The sequence below is a fragment of the Microtus ochrogaster genome, unplaced genomic scaffold (genome assembly GCF_000317375.1).
Source record: "Microtus ochrogaster isolate Prairie Vole_2 unplaced genomic scaffold, MicOch1.0 UNK12, whole genome shotgun sequence".
Classification (NCBI taxonomy): Eukaryota; Metazoa; Chordata; class Mammalia; order Rodentia; family Cricetidae; genus Microtus; species Microtus ochrogaster.
The window spans coordinates 7,048,992-7,063,197 of NW_004949110.1; the positions used below are offsets into that span (position 1 = coordinate 7,048,992).

Here is a 14,206-nt window from a genome sequence, read left to right on the forward strand (position 1 = left end):
TCCACTCTAGCTCTCTAAGACATTTTTAACAAGATTATCTGACTGAAAACAATTTTTAAAAACCCAATGCTCTGATTATGCACAGCTTTTTAACATTGCAATGAACTTAAGAAAATCTTTAAATCTTTAAAGAGACAAACTATATATAATACACATATATGTTTTTAAATTATCTCTGTCATAAAGTAAACTATGGCAGACATTACTCAGGGCAAAAACAAAACAGGCCTCATTGCTCCTTTCCAATGACTGCTTTCAAAGTAAATACTAAGACTTTCTTGCAGAACACACACCACAACTCTTTAAACACCGAGTACAGCTCACTAGAGGCTAATGGAAAGTTTTTCTTACAAAACACAGAACACATGTTCATCCTTGAAGGACACTTATTATGGATCTGCTATAACTACACAGGCTGTTCCTTAGCTGCTGGTTTTCTTGTCATTCTTCATCATTCGAGATCTGTGTAACACAGGAGAACATGTCCTACATTCAACACAACTAAGAGTTCTGGATCTTCACAGAGTAAATGGCACTGTATCAGGCAGTATCAATGGCACCTGAAGAGGCAAACACCATAGCATGAGACCTTCTCTACAGATTTAAGTTAAACCCCAGGTGAGGGTTTATTTTTGGTATGTTCCATGTAACAAATGTCAAAGCTGCAAGAATTCCAAAGGTAACAATCTGAACTCGCCTTTGGTCTCCAAATAGACTGGAATATTTTTAATTCCAAATGAGCACCTCAAGAACATCCAGTTATTGGTTACAAGGAAGTCAAGGTGAGAAATTTAGGAGGGCGTTAAACTTCATTGGTGACAGCAGCGAAAGCTTTCAATGGCACGCGGCTTTTTCCATAGTGTGGCATTACACGCCATACTTAGAACACTGGAAGATCTCCAAAATATCTCCAAAACATGTCTAAAAATCCAAAAAAATATTATGAACACTGCTTCTGCCTAATACCTAACAATATTTTAAAAAATTAACACGAATTCTTATCCCCTTAAAAGGCCACAAAGTGCATTCACATAGTCATTCTGAAGAGAAAGCCATTGCACAAAATGTAAGGTTAGGGTACACCGACGAGTACCACAGTGGAGTTTAATTTAGAAGTTTTATTTATATACTAGTATAGCAACATCCATTGGAAAATCTATAGTACTACAGCAAACACCTTTATAATGGCCTTATATAATACATTTAAATTGTTAAAAGGTGTCACTGACTCAATAGCAAAATTTAAAAACTATTATCTTGTTAACACATTGAACTGAAATTCGCCTGACTTTATGATAGAACATTCAGGAAACTAGGACAGATAACATCTGTCCAGTGCAGCACACTGACGGACAAACTCCTGGTCGACTACGGTTGCTGTCACATAGCTGAAGACCTCTTTTTGTAATATTTATCTTGTCCTAAACATTAGCATCACTTCAAGGGCAAAAGTGAAAAATTACCATTTTCTCTATCAACCAAGAATAATCTATACAGATGTGGAAATAATTTAGAGGTTAAAATTCTTACTGTAAAAGTAAGAAGAACAGACTCAAAAGTCATTAACTTCTCTACTTTTGTAAATAACACGTGGGTATGAGAATGTGATAATCACATATGGCTCTATCCATGCATATGTAATTGGAGAAGATGTGATGAAGCACTTGTCATAAAGTCACTGAGTTGGCATCCACTAGCTTATTTTATAGCCCCCACATTAACCATGCACACCTGATATGATAAAGGTCCACATTGTAATAAATATATTAGTTGTAACCAAAACATTCTAATGCTGAAAGTAAGGTATTTAGATACCATTTCACTGGTTGTCAAATACAGTGACTACTGACACCAAATGATTTTAGAACACTGTACCAGGCAGGGCCCTCTCAGGAAAATCATCTTAAGGATCTGTCTATGATTATTTTACAGTATTAGATGTCGTTAGACATTTGCAATTGTCACCACTATCTGGATAATTACTTAGAGATGACTGTTTAGAAGACTGAAAGAACACAATTAACACCATATTCTGAATGTCATAAATCAATTAAAAAAAACCCATAGTTGTGAACAATGGTAGAGAAAATGGCAATTTTAAGAAACGAATGCTTTTCGAAGCATTCTTTTAGAGGTGGCCCAGGGCCTGTTCACTGAACGACTAATGTAGTGTGGTACTTTACTTCCTACAGCCAAACTTCCACTCAGCCATAGTAGTTATATGCTTCCAGACTACTGTCTTCTGTCCACCATGCTGGCTTCAAGATTCCATGGTCCACTGTGACTTTTGGTCTTCCTGCTCTGTCGCATGACAGCCCACGCTGCTATCCATTAAGTAGATAGACCACCAATTCATAGGTGGCCATCATAATGGCTGTGTTTGGAATTTGTCTCACCAGATGAGTTGTTAGGCCACGGTAAAGAGACCCGTAACCTTCTTCTTGAACAATCAAAGACAGTGTCTGAAAAAAAGATCTGTATTTTGTTCCTTCTTCTCGTAGTCGTGTTCTTACAACTTCTGTTTACGGAAAAAAAGAAAAATCAATTTACTGAAACATTACTCTTATCTTTCCACTCTCATCATACAGAACATACACCTGCTATTACTCTATAAATGCAGGATAGTGGTTCAATGCATAGCTTACTGAACCAGTCAGACTACAGAACAGCAAACTAATACAGCCCAGATCATATACACTAGTTAACATATCTGTTGCAGAAACAGATAAAAGGGTGTATATGCAGCATGATAAATAAATAATACCCACAGATATATGGATATAAGAATTAGAAATGAATATAGGAATTAAGCTATGAATATAGGAAATTTTTTTGGCAGGCATGCTTAATGTGCCAACACAAAATAACATAACAAAATTGCTTGGGCCCTTGCAGTTTAAAGGCTTTAAATTTGAGATCCATTTCTGATGTACCCTTGGGCAATTACTGAATTTTTACATTTCTTCTTGTTTAGAATTTGAAAATGATGGCATACCTAACATTATTAAGAACAACATTTTGAGTCAGGTGGTGGTGGCACACATCTTTAATCCCAGCACTTGGGAGGTAGAGGCAGGTGGATCTCTGTGAGTTCAAGGCCAGTCTGGTCTACAGAGCAAGTTCCAGGACAACCAGGACCACACAGAGAAACTCAGGCACTGTCTTACCGTGTGGATACGCTATGGTTGTGGCACAGGTTTTTGAGGTGGCAGCAGCTAGCATCATTCTCACAAAATCCGATGCTTCTTTCACAGACTCTTCATCACTCTCCATCATGGAAGCAGTCTTACACTCCAGTAGTTTTTGCTTTATACTTTCATAAATAACAAAATGGATAACTGTCTCTGATATACCGGCATAGGAGGCAGACATGCCTCTATAAAATCCTCTCAGTCCATCTGTTTGATGTACTTTACGAACACACTCAAATGCACCCATTCGCTTTTCCCCGCGATTCCTGAGAGGAAAAGAGAGAAAACAACTGACATTAATTATTGGAAGTTTTTTTATCAGTTAATAATATATATATATTTTAATATGACACTCTACTAAATAATGGTCTTTGTCAACTCATTAAGAATTTCAAAATAGGGCTGGAGAGATAGCTCAGTGGTTAAGAGCATTGCCTGATCTTCCAAAGGTCCTGAGTTCAATTCCCAGCAACCACATGGTGGCTCACAACCATCTGTAAAGAGGTCTGGTGCCCTCTTCCGGCCTTCAGGCATTCAGGCATATAGACAGAATATTGTATACATAATAAATAAATAAATAACTATTTAAAAAAAAGATAAAAGAATTTCAAAATATATGTGAGCTCGAGGCAAGCCTGGTCTACAAGAGCCCCAAAGCCACAGAGAAACCCTGTTTCGAAAAGCAAAAAAAAAAAAAATTAAAAAAAAAAAAAATCTAAGTATACATTTTTTAGATTTCTCATTTCTTTTCTCCTAAATTTGTTCTATTAAGATGGATATCATGTAATTATCTTACCAAACACACAGCACACTGTAACTCTTCAGTTTCCTGTGCTCCTCAATGTGGGAGAACTCTATGCTCAAGTATTGACTCAAGGAAGACTCATAGCATCAAAAATCCAAACCCTACACTGTCATCATTCCCGTTCTAATTATGCTTAATTTTCTTTGCATTTAGTAACACAAAAACAATGAGGGCCAGGTATGATGGTGCACACCTTTAATTCCAATACTCTGGGAGACAGAGGCTGCTGGACCTTTGTGAATACGAGGCCAGCCTATTTATACAGCATAAAAAAAAAACAACTGAGGAACACTGTATCATAAAGCAAGGGTTATGACTTTCTTCCATTTCACCCAGGTCCACCTGAAAACGTACCAGACAAATGTAATGCCTATGTGGTGTCCTTGTGAGTAGCTTGGTAAACAATGATTCTGTCTCTAGAGTTACAAGGTGCTTACTCAGTATCTTTCCCAAGATAATCTTTAGTACCACTTAAAGGTACAGATTCACTTGTAAAAACACTATTAATCCATCATAGGAATACTACCTCCTAGCTCAGGGTTTTTACACATAGGTCACTGGATTTGAGCAATGGGCTTCACTTTAGACTAGCTACCATGTAACTTGTTTAGCTATTGGGAAGCCCTTACAAGCAATTCATACAGGTGGGTAGAACTTTCTGGCTTGGTTAACCTATAGTTTCCCAACAAAAAGCACATGAAACTCTTTAACATACAGGCAGTTTTCTTATTTACTGTCTCATTATCAACTAATGTAACTTTTTTGCATCCGAGGGGAGATCCACATTTCAAAATGAAACAGAAGCAACAATAAATACTCAGCAGTAGCCCTCACAGCACCAGAAAGTGCTATTCAGGATGCTGGAAAGATTTCAACTAGATTTTACTCAGCTGTGGACCCTGTGTGCAACAATATTGACTGGCTAGGCAAGATGAACCTCCTGGTGCAATACTGGCAAGTCTCTTTCAGGGGATACTCAATCTGCTTTCTGACTGAACGTGAGGCTTGCTCCATAGCAAAGATTCATATTTGGTTCTGAAAACTGTCAAAACCCTATGGCTAAGTGGGCAAGCTACTTGTGTTTTCCTCAATGAACAGAAAACCCCTGTCATATTGCTCATGTCCACAGAAGAATGCTGATGCCAGCTTCCTTCTGTAGTGGTGAGCCATGACTGCAGACTGGTCAGTGCGCCAAGAACAAACAACTGGTGAATGCTCAGCTATGATGGGACACAGCCCCTCTGAGGACCAGCAAACACTACTGGAAGAAGGGCTGGAAGGAAGTAAGAGCCAGAGGAATAAAAATAGGTGTGGAACACTGATTCCCAGTCATGGTGTGACTGCAGTGTGGCCGCTGGGATGACCTGTATAGGATCTCCACAAAACTGGGCTGGTCAAGACTGTCGGGGGAGGGGAAGGGGTTCATGGGATGCCACTTTTTCCTGAAGATCTGGATGTAGTTAAAGGTTGATGAGGGGAGAATTTCTTCAGTGGTATAGCTATCTTAAGGAGCCTACCTCATTGTAAATAAACTGCTACCCATGGCTTCTATAAATAACCCTAAATAAATTCACAGCTGCATACTCAAAACAGACAAAAGCAGAACTGGAGCTAGTTAGAAGAACAGGATCACAGAGAATGGGGCAGGAGAGAGTAACGGGGGTGAATGACAGAAATGCATCATGGGCGTGTATGGAGATGTCATAATGCCATTCCATGTTTGAGTATAAACAGGATAAAATGAGGTAAGGCAACCTGGCCCTGAGGCATTACTGATACAAATTTATATAAAAAACACTTAAATCCATGTTAGCTTATTTTACTTTCAAGAATAAATATGCCTTAAGCTGGGTGTGGTGACTCACCTGTAAGCACAACACTTGGGAGTCTGAGGCCAGAAAAGGGCAGGCAGCCTCTGTTCCTCCTGGGCTACACGAAGACCCTATCCCCAAACCAAACCAAACCAAACCAAACCAAACCAAACCAAACCAAACCAAACCAAACCAAACCAAACCAAACCAAACCAAGCACATACCTTGCATCAAGCTGTAACCGGGTCTTTATAAGCCAAATGGGGTTTGTTGCAGTGATTGCAGTAAAACCTAAACAAATATATTTAAAATGAATGTCAGTAGACAGGAACCACTATTCACACTAAGGATCTTTACACTGTATGAATCTACAGTAACGACAATGGCTACAAAGGTTTAAACTATTAACTGAAGTAAAGCTTTACACTTTGAACACCTGTTCATCCACGTAACTGGATGAACATAACGTAATCTCCATTCTGGCCTTTCTAGAAGAATCTTATCTCCCCTTAAGTGTCGCTCTAACTCACGTGCAACAGGGTGCTCTCTACTCTGTGAGCCGAGCTCACAAACAGCAACTCTGCATTCTGCAACAGCTGCCTAGGGCAGTCACATCACCTGCACACTCCACTCACACGGACGTCTACACAAATGGCACCACTCACTAATATAGGAAAGATTTGTTGGGCCCCGTTTTTTAGTTCGTTTTTTTTGTTTTTGGTTTTTAAAGGAAGTATTAGCACAGAGGTAAGGTTTCTGTTAGGGTTAATAGGTGGGATCTACTTGTCATCCAATTAAATAAAACTCTAAAGTTACTGGTATAGATAATGAAGAAAGTCAGTGGGGTAGAAGGCACTCTCTCTCACTAACATTCAAGTGTCATCCAGTAACTACTGTAGAGAGCAGTCCCCACGGTGGCTCAGGCTCAGACAGTAAATTAGGATCTCTGGGCAGTGAGTTTTCTGGACCATGCACTATCTTTTACTTGGTGTCTTCCTACGTTTAGAAGAACAACACAGAAAATGCAGTCTTAATGACAGGAATTTATAAAGATGTTTCACCTATACAAAACAGGGTATTCCTTTTGCTTTCACATTTAAGATCAGTAATACAAACTTCAGAGAATTACATTTACTCAACTGGCCTTTAAATTCACTGAAAACTCACGAAGAGAAATAAGAAACTTAGCTATTTAATACCTTCTACCAAATACTATCAAGTCAAGCAGATTGTTTTTAAAAAGATATACTATATTCATCGCATTTAAATATGAACAAAAATATTGTGATGTGTTTAATACTACTTTAAGAACAGTTAGACTCAATCAAACTTTCCTTGGCTTTTAGAGCTGCTACGTAAGGGAAATAATTTTACCGAATTGTTTACAAAGCCAAACTAGGTTTCATAATGAATTGCTCTTTCCCTTTCTGCAATACCAGATAATTAACTCACTCAAATTTTATTTGTTTTATGCCATGTTTTAACACTGTTGAAGTAGCCACATGACACACAAAGGGGGGGTGGTGGTCCCCAATTAAACCTATTTAGCAAGATATATGAAGTCTTGGCTTATAACTTTCATAATTTTGTGACTAGTACATAGTTTCTGCTTTTCTTAAGTGCTTTTAATATTACATACATAAAGAGAAAAAGAGACCAGTAACTATGGCAGCATTAGCTGGTAATAACATAATAAATGTGGAACAGATTGCTAAGGAACATCTTTTTTAATAAGGGGTTCTTCTCATGAGTACATTCTTGGTGAAAGAATAAATGTGACCATCTGACTAGTTTAAATGTTTGTCTTACATCTTTAGTCTCAGAATGAACTTACACTGTTATTTTCTTCCTTTGAGCCCTATTTTTGTAAATGAGAAAGTTAAACTCAACATTTTAAAATTATGTATGATAAAGCATGAATACAGGTCAAAACACCACGTAACTCCTTGCTGGAGACTGAAATCAAGGCCTCACCACTGGTAGGCAAGTGATCTAACTACAAAGTCGGAGCCCTGACCACGATTCTTAAACAAGATTGTATCTCGTAAGTATTTTTAGTAGTTACATGTCTATGCAGCAAGATTAAGAGTTTTTAAGTAAAAAGATAGGGAGCGGTATAAATCTACAATTATTCATTATTCACAATAATTTTAATTATTTCTAGAAAAAACTTGCCTTCTTTAAAAACTTAATTTAAGAGGAATATAGTAGAAATCCTTCTTTAAACTAAAAATAAAACTATTCAATTAAAAATTTTCATTTAACTTTAAAAAAAAAGATTACCACCAATTTTAAATTTAAAATAAAACTTTTAGTTAAAGTTTCTGTCCTAAATCTCTTTCCAAGTCACAAAATCCCTCACTTTAAGATCTGAACAATACATATAAAAATTGAAGACTCAAATGGTAACTTAAAAACTACTCTGTAAATAAACAATGTCAGAAAGCAAACAGCAGGTATTTCTCACTCAACTAAAATTTACTTCCAGACACAGTATGCACCAGGCCACGACTAAGATTTAGGTAAGTGAGAGAACGCTATCTTGAAGTTGGTATTGCTGAAGCTATGCTTGCTGTGGCTGTTCTGACTTAACTCTTGGAGGATTTGGTGCCTGTGCTCAGTACAGACAACCAGCCAATCAGCAAACTACTGCTGGCTTGGATAAAGAAGCCAGGCATTAGCTTTAGGGTTTTAGCTGTTGGTTCTTTAAAATTTTGTACATATATATATGTACATATAAATATTTTTAAATATATACATATATATATTTTAAAATGCTGATTTTTGAGTTTCACAGTATTACTTTCTCTTAACCAAAAAAATAGTTCAAGTAGCAAATAGACATTTTTAGACTAATTAAATCTGGATAAGTATAACCTATTAACACAAGAAATGAAACAAATGGAATAAGACGAAATTTATGTGGTAAGGCAGTTTGTGGTTATCCCCACTAAACATGTCTTCTTCCTACATTTACAACAAGCAGGCAGATATTGGGCGTGGCGATATAGTTTAAAAATTGCCTATCACTTTTTATTTTGCATTTTAGTTTTGCTACATTTTGATAAAAGGTTAATGTATTCAGAACACCCAAATAAAACATTAAAATCAGCTGAAGAGTATAACAAAGTCCACTTATAATTAAGACTTTGTACTGTTCCAGAATCAACTAAGGCAAAGTGCCAATACATTTAGTTAGTAGTGTCCGTGTTTTATGAGAAAACTTTATATATAAATTTAAGTTATGCACCAAATAAAACTTCACTTGATAATAAGCCAATTAAAAATATAAACAAATCCCACCCATAGAAACTTGCTGAAAATGTTTAAGTGATATCTGCAGTATTGCATTTTAGTACTTATTTCAATTAAATCTGAAAATGCAAAACATATACAACCTAAGATAAAAGTATCAAAACTGTTTTAAAATTAAAACGACACTAAACCATCTAAGACTTCATTCACTATACCCTGTACTTCTTAGAAAGTAGAGACACCAGTCTTTTTAAAATAGCAGTAATCAGGTCATTCAAATACCAACAGACTAGAGTGAAAAGCACTATATTAGAATTTTAAATGTTAGTTAAAACGTTAGCTAAGTAAAGACAAGACAGCTATCACTATTTAACAGTTGTGGGACAGACAGCATACTATCAACTACAGCCCTCTCCAATATATTAATATAGTGTTGTCATTCTGGAGGCCAAGGCTATATTACAGCCAAGCTGAAGACCCCATGTTTACATGGTAACTGGAGAGTACCCAATGCTTCCTTCTAGAAGGATAACAAAGGGACCAGAGTTAAATCTTTACGAAATACTCAATAATGCACACAAATCCATGTCCCACCTTCTACTCATTCCATAGCTATTATAAAATCCCAGGGTGTGTTTCTTATACTAGAGGCTGCAAGAGATGCTCAGATCAGTACTCACGAGGTTAAGTTAGTCCATATTTCTACAGGAAGTGACCTGCGGAGGGGAGCATGAGATGACACGATCTCACTCTTTTCTCGGGAGAAATGTACAGTAAATGCCTAAAATAGACACAGGCTTTTCTGTATCATAACAACAAGCAGTGACCTCATCAGATACATGTGTACAAACTGAATCCCACTGGAAGGATTTAAGAAATATTTACTGTGAGATCTTTTTTTTTGAAAAATTTTAAGTAAGAAGACTATCAGAAAGGGCCTTGTGCTTTATTACAGAAGTGCACAGAGTACTGACAACCCCGCCATCTTCAGCAGATTCAGAGTCCAAATACTTACCTAAAAAGATGATCAATTTTTTCTTAAAGAAAAAATGCTAACCTTGTCAAGGGAGACTCTAATAAAAGTTTAGAAGGGATGCTATGTTCCATTTCCTACCACTGTTATCTACCATGAAAAGAGCTGCAGACACTTTTATCTGTTCTTTAATAATCAGATTATCTAGTGATTTTAAAACCAACCAAGCAAACAGAAATAAGAGGCCCAACAGAATATTAAAGTCTGGAACTTTGTGTAACTAATGAAGATCACAGTGCTAACAAAAGTACCTGTCACCTTTTGACTCTAGCAGTAATATTGCACATCCATACTTATGGAATATTTTGGATTATTTTGTATTAATTCTTGTGTTCTACAAAACAGAAAACAGGAAAAATGTTCACAAATAAGCATACAAAGCAGCTGTCCAACCATGCACCTGGCTGACTACTGTAAGGTAAACTTTATATTTAAGGAGTAAAAAAATGTTACATTTAAATAATGAAGTTAAAAAAAAAATCACAGAAAAAAAAGATACCTTGAAAAAATGTGCTCTTAAAAACAAACAAAAAAAATCCAAATAATAATTATGATTCTGTAAGCATATATTACTCACTCGATATATTGATGACACAAAATGATTATATTATTGACACATTAGGAATTTCACATCAAATACATGGTTACAGATAAAAACAGAAACAGAAATTTATTTCCTTTATACTTATGTCACACATAAAAAATATGTGCTTGTCAGGTAAACTTTTAAAAATTAAGAATTACTGTAAAGAAAGAAGAAACAATACATTTAGGCATACCAACGGGTGCCATGGTATATCAAAAGGCTACTCAAGATTATTTCAACAAGACAGACACAAAGCAGATACCCCAATAGCTACAGTAAACAGTGTAACAACAGTCATGTGTAAGGGGTAAAGGTAAAAACAACCAGGATTACTTGGATTAAATATCTTTGTAACTAGAAAATGTTTCAGTAAACAAAAACAAACAATATATTTTATCTGTGGCCACTTACAACACTGCCAAAAATGACTCTCTATGACTGCAGTTCTGACTAAGTCTAATATTTAAATTACATGTGTTAGTCGATTTGGGTAACATGCAAAATGAAACTAAAGACAGACCTTGTGGCTGTGTATGCTGACTGGTGTGGTAAAATCTCCAGGTAATGGGGCTAACAGCCTCTTTTAATGCAGTTTTGCTACTAAGGTGACAAGGTTAGCATTTTTTTTAACAATCAGTTAAAATCTTTTTCACATAACTTATCTTTAAATATTTTGTATCTCTTAAATCATTCTTTGATGTTCAAAAATATGACCCTGAAGAAAACCCAGAGCAATCTGCTGTTGATTATTTCAAGAATAAAGGGGGCAAAAAGCTACCTTAATCAATCTGTACTGGACCATTCTCTTTCACCAGCCATGTAGCTACGCATAACAACCTGCAAAGCTAGATGTTAATGCTAACAAATAGTACAAAGAAATGCTGAAGGCGTAATTTTCAGGAAATATAACTGCAAACAAATGAAAAATTACTTTCAAATTACACGGTAAATGCAAAGTCTGAATGCGCATGCTTATCAATTTGCCAAAACTGAAGGAATTCAAGTTGGGAAACAGTACTAATGAAGATATTATACATTTAAAAAAAGAATTTTTAATACGTTTTACTGAATTAATTTGCAATGTGATATAAAAACAATAATAAATTTTGGTGAGATATTCTAATATAATAAAATGTTTCTGTAAGAATTTAGATACCCTGAACTTCTAAATGTGTAATATTGAATCCATAATAAACACTGTCAACTTTAAAGTGACTAATCTCTTTTTATTTTTTTCTTTCTTTTTTCTTGAGACAGGGTTTCTCTGTATTCCTGACGATCCTGGAATTCACTTACTCTGTAGACCAGCCGGCCTCAAACTCAGAGATCCACCTGCCTCTGCCTCCCAAGTGCTGGAATTAAAGGCGTACGCCATCACTGCCCAGCTTATATAGTTTCTTGATTTCAATTTTTTTTTAAAGTATTAACATTTCTTTTTAATTTTCTGGAGTTAGAGACAAATAGGCCCCACACACAAAAGTCGGCAATCTAGAAAGAGATTGTTAACCTAGTGTAATGGTTGCTGGGTTTATAACTAATTGGCCCAACTTTCACCTATACCCAGTCAAATCTGTGAGAGAAAAACATCTTTAACCAACATCTATAAATAGTACAATTAAAAAATTCTATTCTGTAACTAGGCAAATACTATTATACTAAGAACTAATTTTCAAAACCCGGTCTATCCAGATCAATCCAGTTATTCCATGGATAAGGTCCCCAAAACTCCCAGGAATCAAGATCTCCAGACTGCCAAATCAGAGTATACACTATCTTTAAGCACTGTCCCTTCCAGCTTCAAAATGTCAATTAGTCATCAACTGCAAATATACAAAGTCTTGAAAACAATTTGTAAGCTATATGCTAGGTTTATTATATAGCAGAGGCTATCAGTCTTTTCATAAATCAGTATTTCAGGTTACACTTGGCTAAATTGGTTAAAATGTGGTTCAAATTAAACTATTCTAAAGAGAAAATGATTAGCAGTTTAAGGCACTTATCACTAAGTGCACAATGGGAAGTCAATTTATTGATCAACAGCTGATGAAAGCAACTATAGTTTTCCTTACAAAGTTATAGAACAATTTGGAAATGGGTGGATTAAATAATTCTCAGAAAATTGGAAGAATTTCCTATTAAGAACTAAATTCAAGGCATTGTTTAACATGCATGGCAGCAAATGACTCCAGAACCAGAGTGACAAACCAATCTCTACCACTTACTCTTAGAAAGATCTGTGAGGGTTGTGCTGATCCAGAAGTTCCTGGAAACATTTCTACACAAACATGCACACATACGCCAGTGTCTAAAGTTAAGGTCAGTATATAGTCTAGATTATGAGGAATGATAAACATTTTCTCAAACATAACAAATTATAGTAACTGGGCCATAATAAAGATCACAAAAACTGTAGCATCCTAGCACAGGACACAACGAATACTTTACCAAGTACTGGCGGCACATTTCAGACAGAAGCCAAAACATGCAGCAGGAAGGCACTAACGGAAACTGAAGAGAGCAAATGGCAGCTCTAATTCCAGTGGGATTATGGCTGGACTCTTAAAGCATGAATGCATTAAATATTAGGCAATACACTGCAAAATAAATATACTATCTACTGTCTGCCACTTAAACTCTTTAGAGATGTAACTGATATCAGATTTTATGTATAGCAAATGTTTTATTCAAACAAACAAAATTATCTTTATAGATTTTAATTATTAAAAACACACTATCTTATTTTGATATAAAGTCATCATATAATATTAACATTTCCAGGTTTGAGAAGTTTTACTATTAAATATTCATACCTGCCATTGCAGCTGAAATCATGTGTACTTGAGTAGAATCAGGATCAAAAACACCATTCAACTTTTCCTTGCAGTTTGAATAAGCAGCAAAGTATATCGCTCTAAAAATAATTAATAAAGCATAAATCTTTAAAATTCTAGAATAGAGAATTTTAATAAAGTCTCAGTCATATTCACTATAACATCAGTTTACCTGTTTCCACTGAGCATGTTTTATACTTTACAAAGGCTAAACTCCAATGTGCAGTTCCCAGCACCTACTCTCACAGCTCCTAAGCTGTGCTCAACACTGACAACGCGAATCACATCCTGTGCACCAGTGAGGCTATGCTATTTGCATTTCTAAGTTAGTGTACTTAACCTGAGTTAGGTGGTCGTAACTTTAGAGGTAGAGTTGATCTAATTGATCTGATGCTGGACAGTTTTGAGAATCTGTAGTATATTTTACCCTACAAACACATACAGAGTAGGTTTACACATTCTACTTTTTGGTGCTGGAGATCCTACCCAAGTCTTTATTCCTTTTATACCTCTTGCCCACAGTATTTTTATTTTTATTTTTATTTTTTTCCAAGACAGCGTTTCTCTGTAGCTTTGGACCTGTCCTGGAGCTAGCTTTTATAGCCCAGGCTGGCCTCGAACTTACAGAGATCCGCCTGCTAGGATTAAAGTCGTGCGCCACCACCGCCTGACATTGCCCCACAGTATTCTTTTT

General features: G+C 36.0%; 1 protein-coding gene across 1 annotated transcript in view; it reads right to left on the reverse strand.

The window, feature by feature from the left end:
* Positions 1 to 1,108: 1,108 nt before the first annotated feature.
* Slc25a36 (solute carrier family 25 member 36) overlaps positions 1,109 to 14,206 on the reverse strand; it is a 31,119-nt gene continuing 18,021 nt past the window's right edge. The window contains exons 4-7 of the mRNA XM_005366677.3: positions 13,492 to 13,592; positions 6,032 to 6,098; positions 3,168 to 3,457; positions 1,109 to 2,518 (exon numbers count right to left, since the gene is read on the reverse strand). Coding sequence (XP_005366734.1) covers positions 2,325 to 2,518; positions 3,168 to 3,457; positions 6,032 to 6,098; positions 13,492 to 13,592 — 652 coding nt within the window. The 3' untranslated portion in view covers positions 1,109 to 2,324. The remainder of the gene's footprint in view (positions 2,519 to 3,167; positions 3,458 to 6,031; positions 6,099 to 13,491; positions 13,593 to 14,206) is intronic.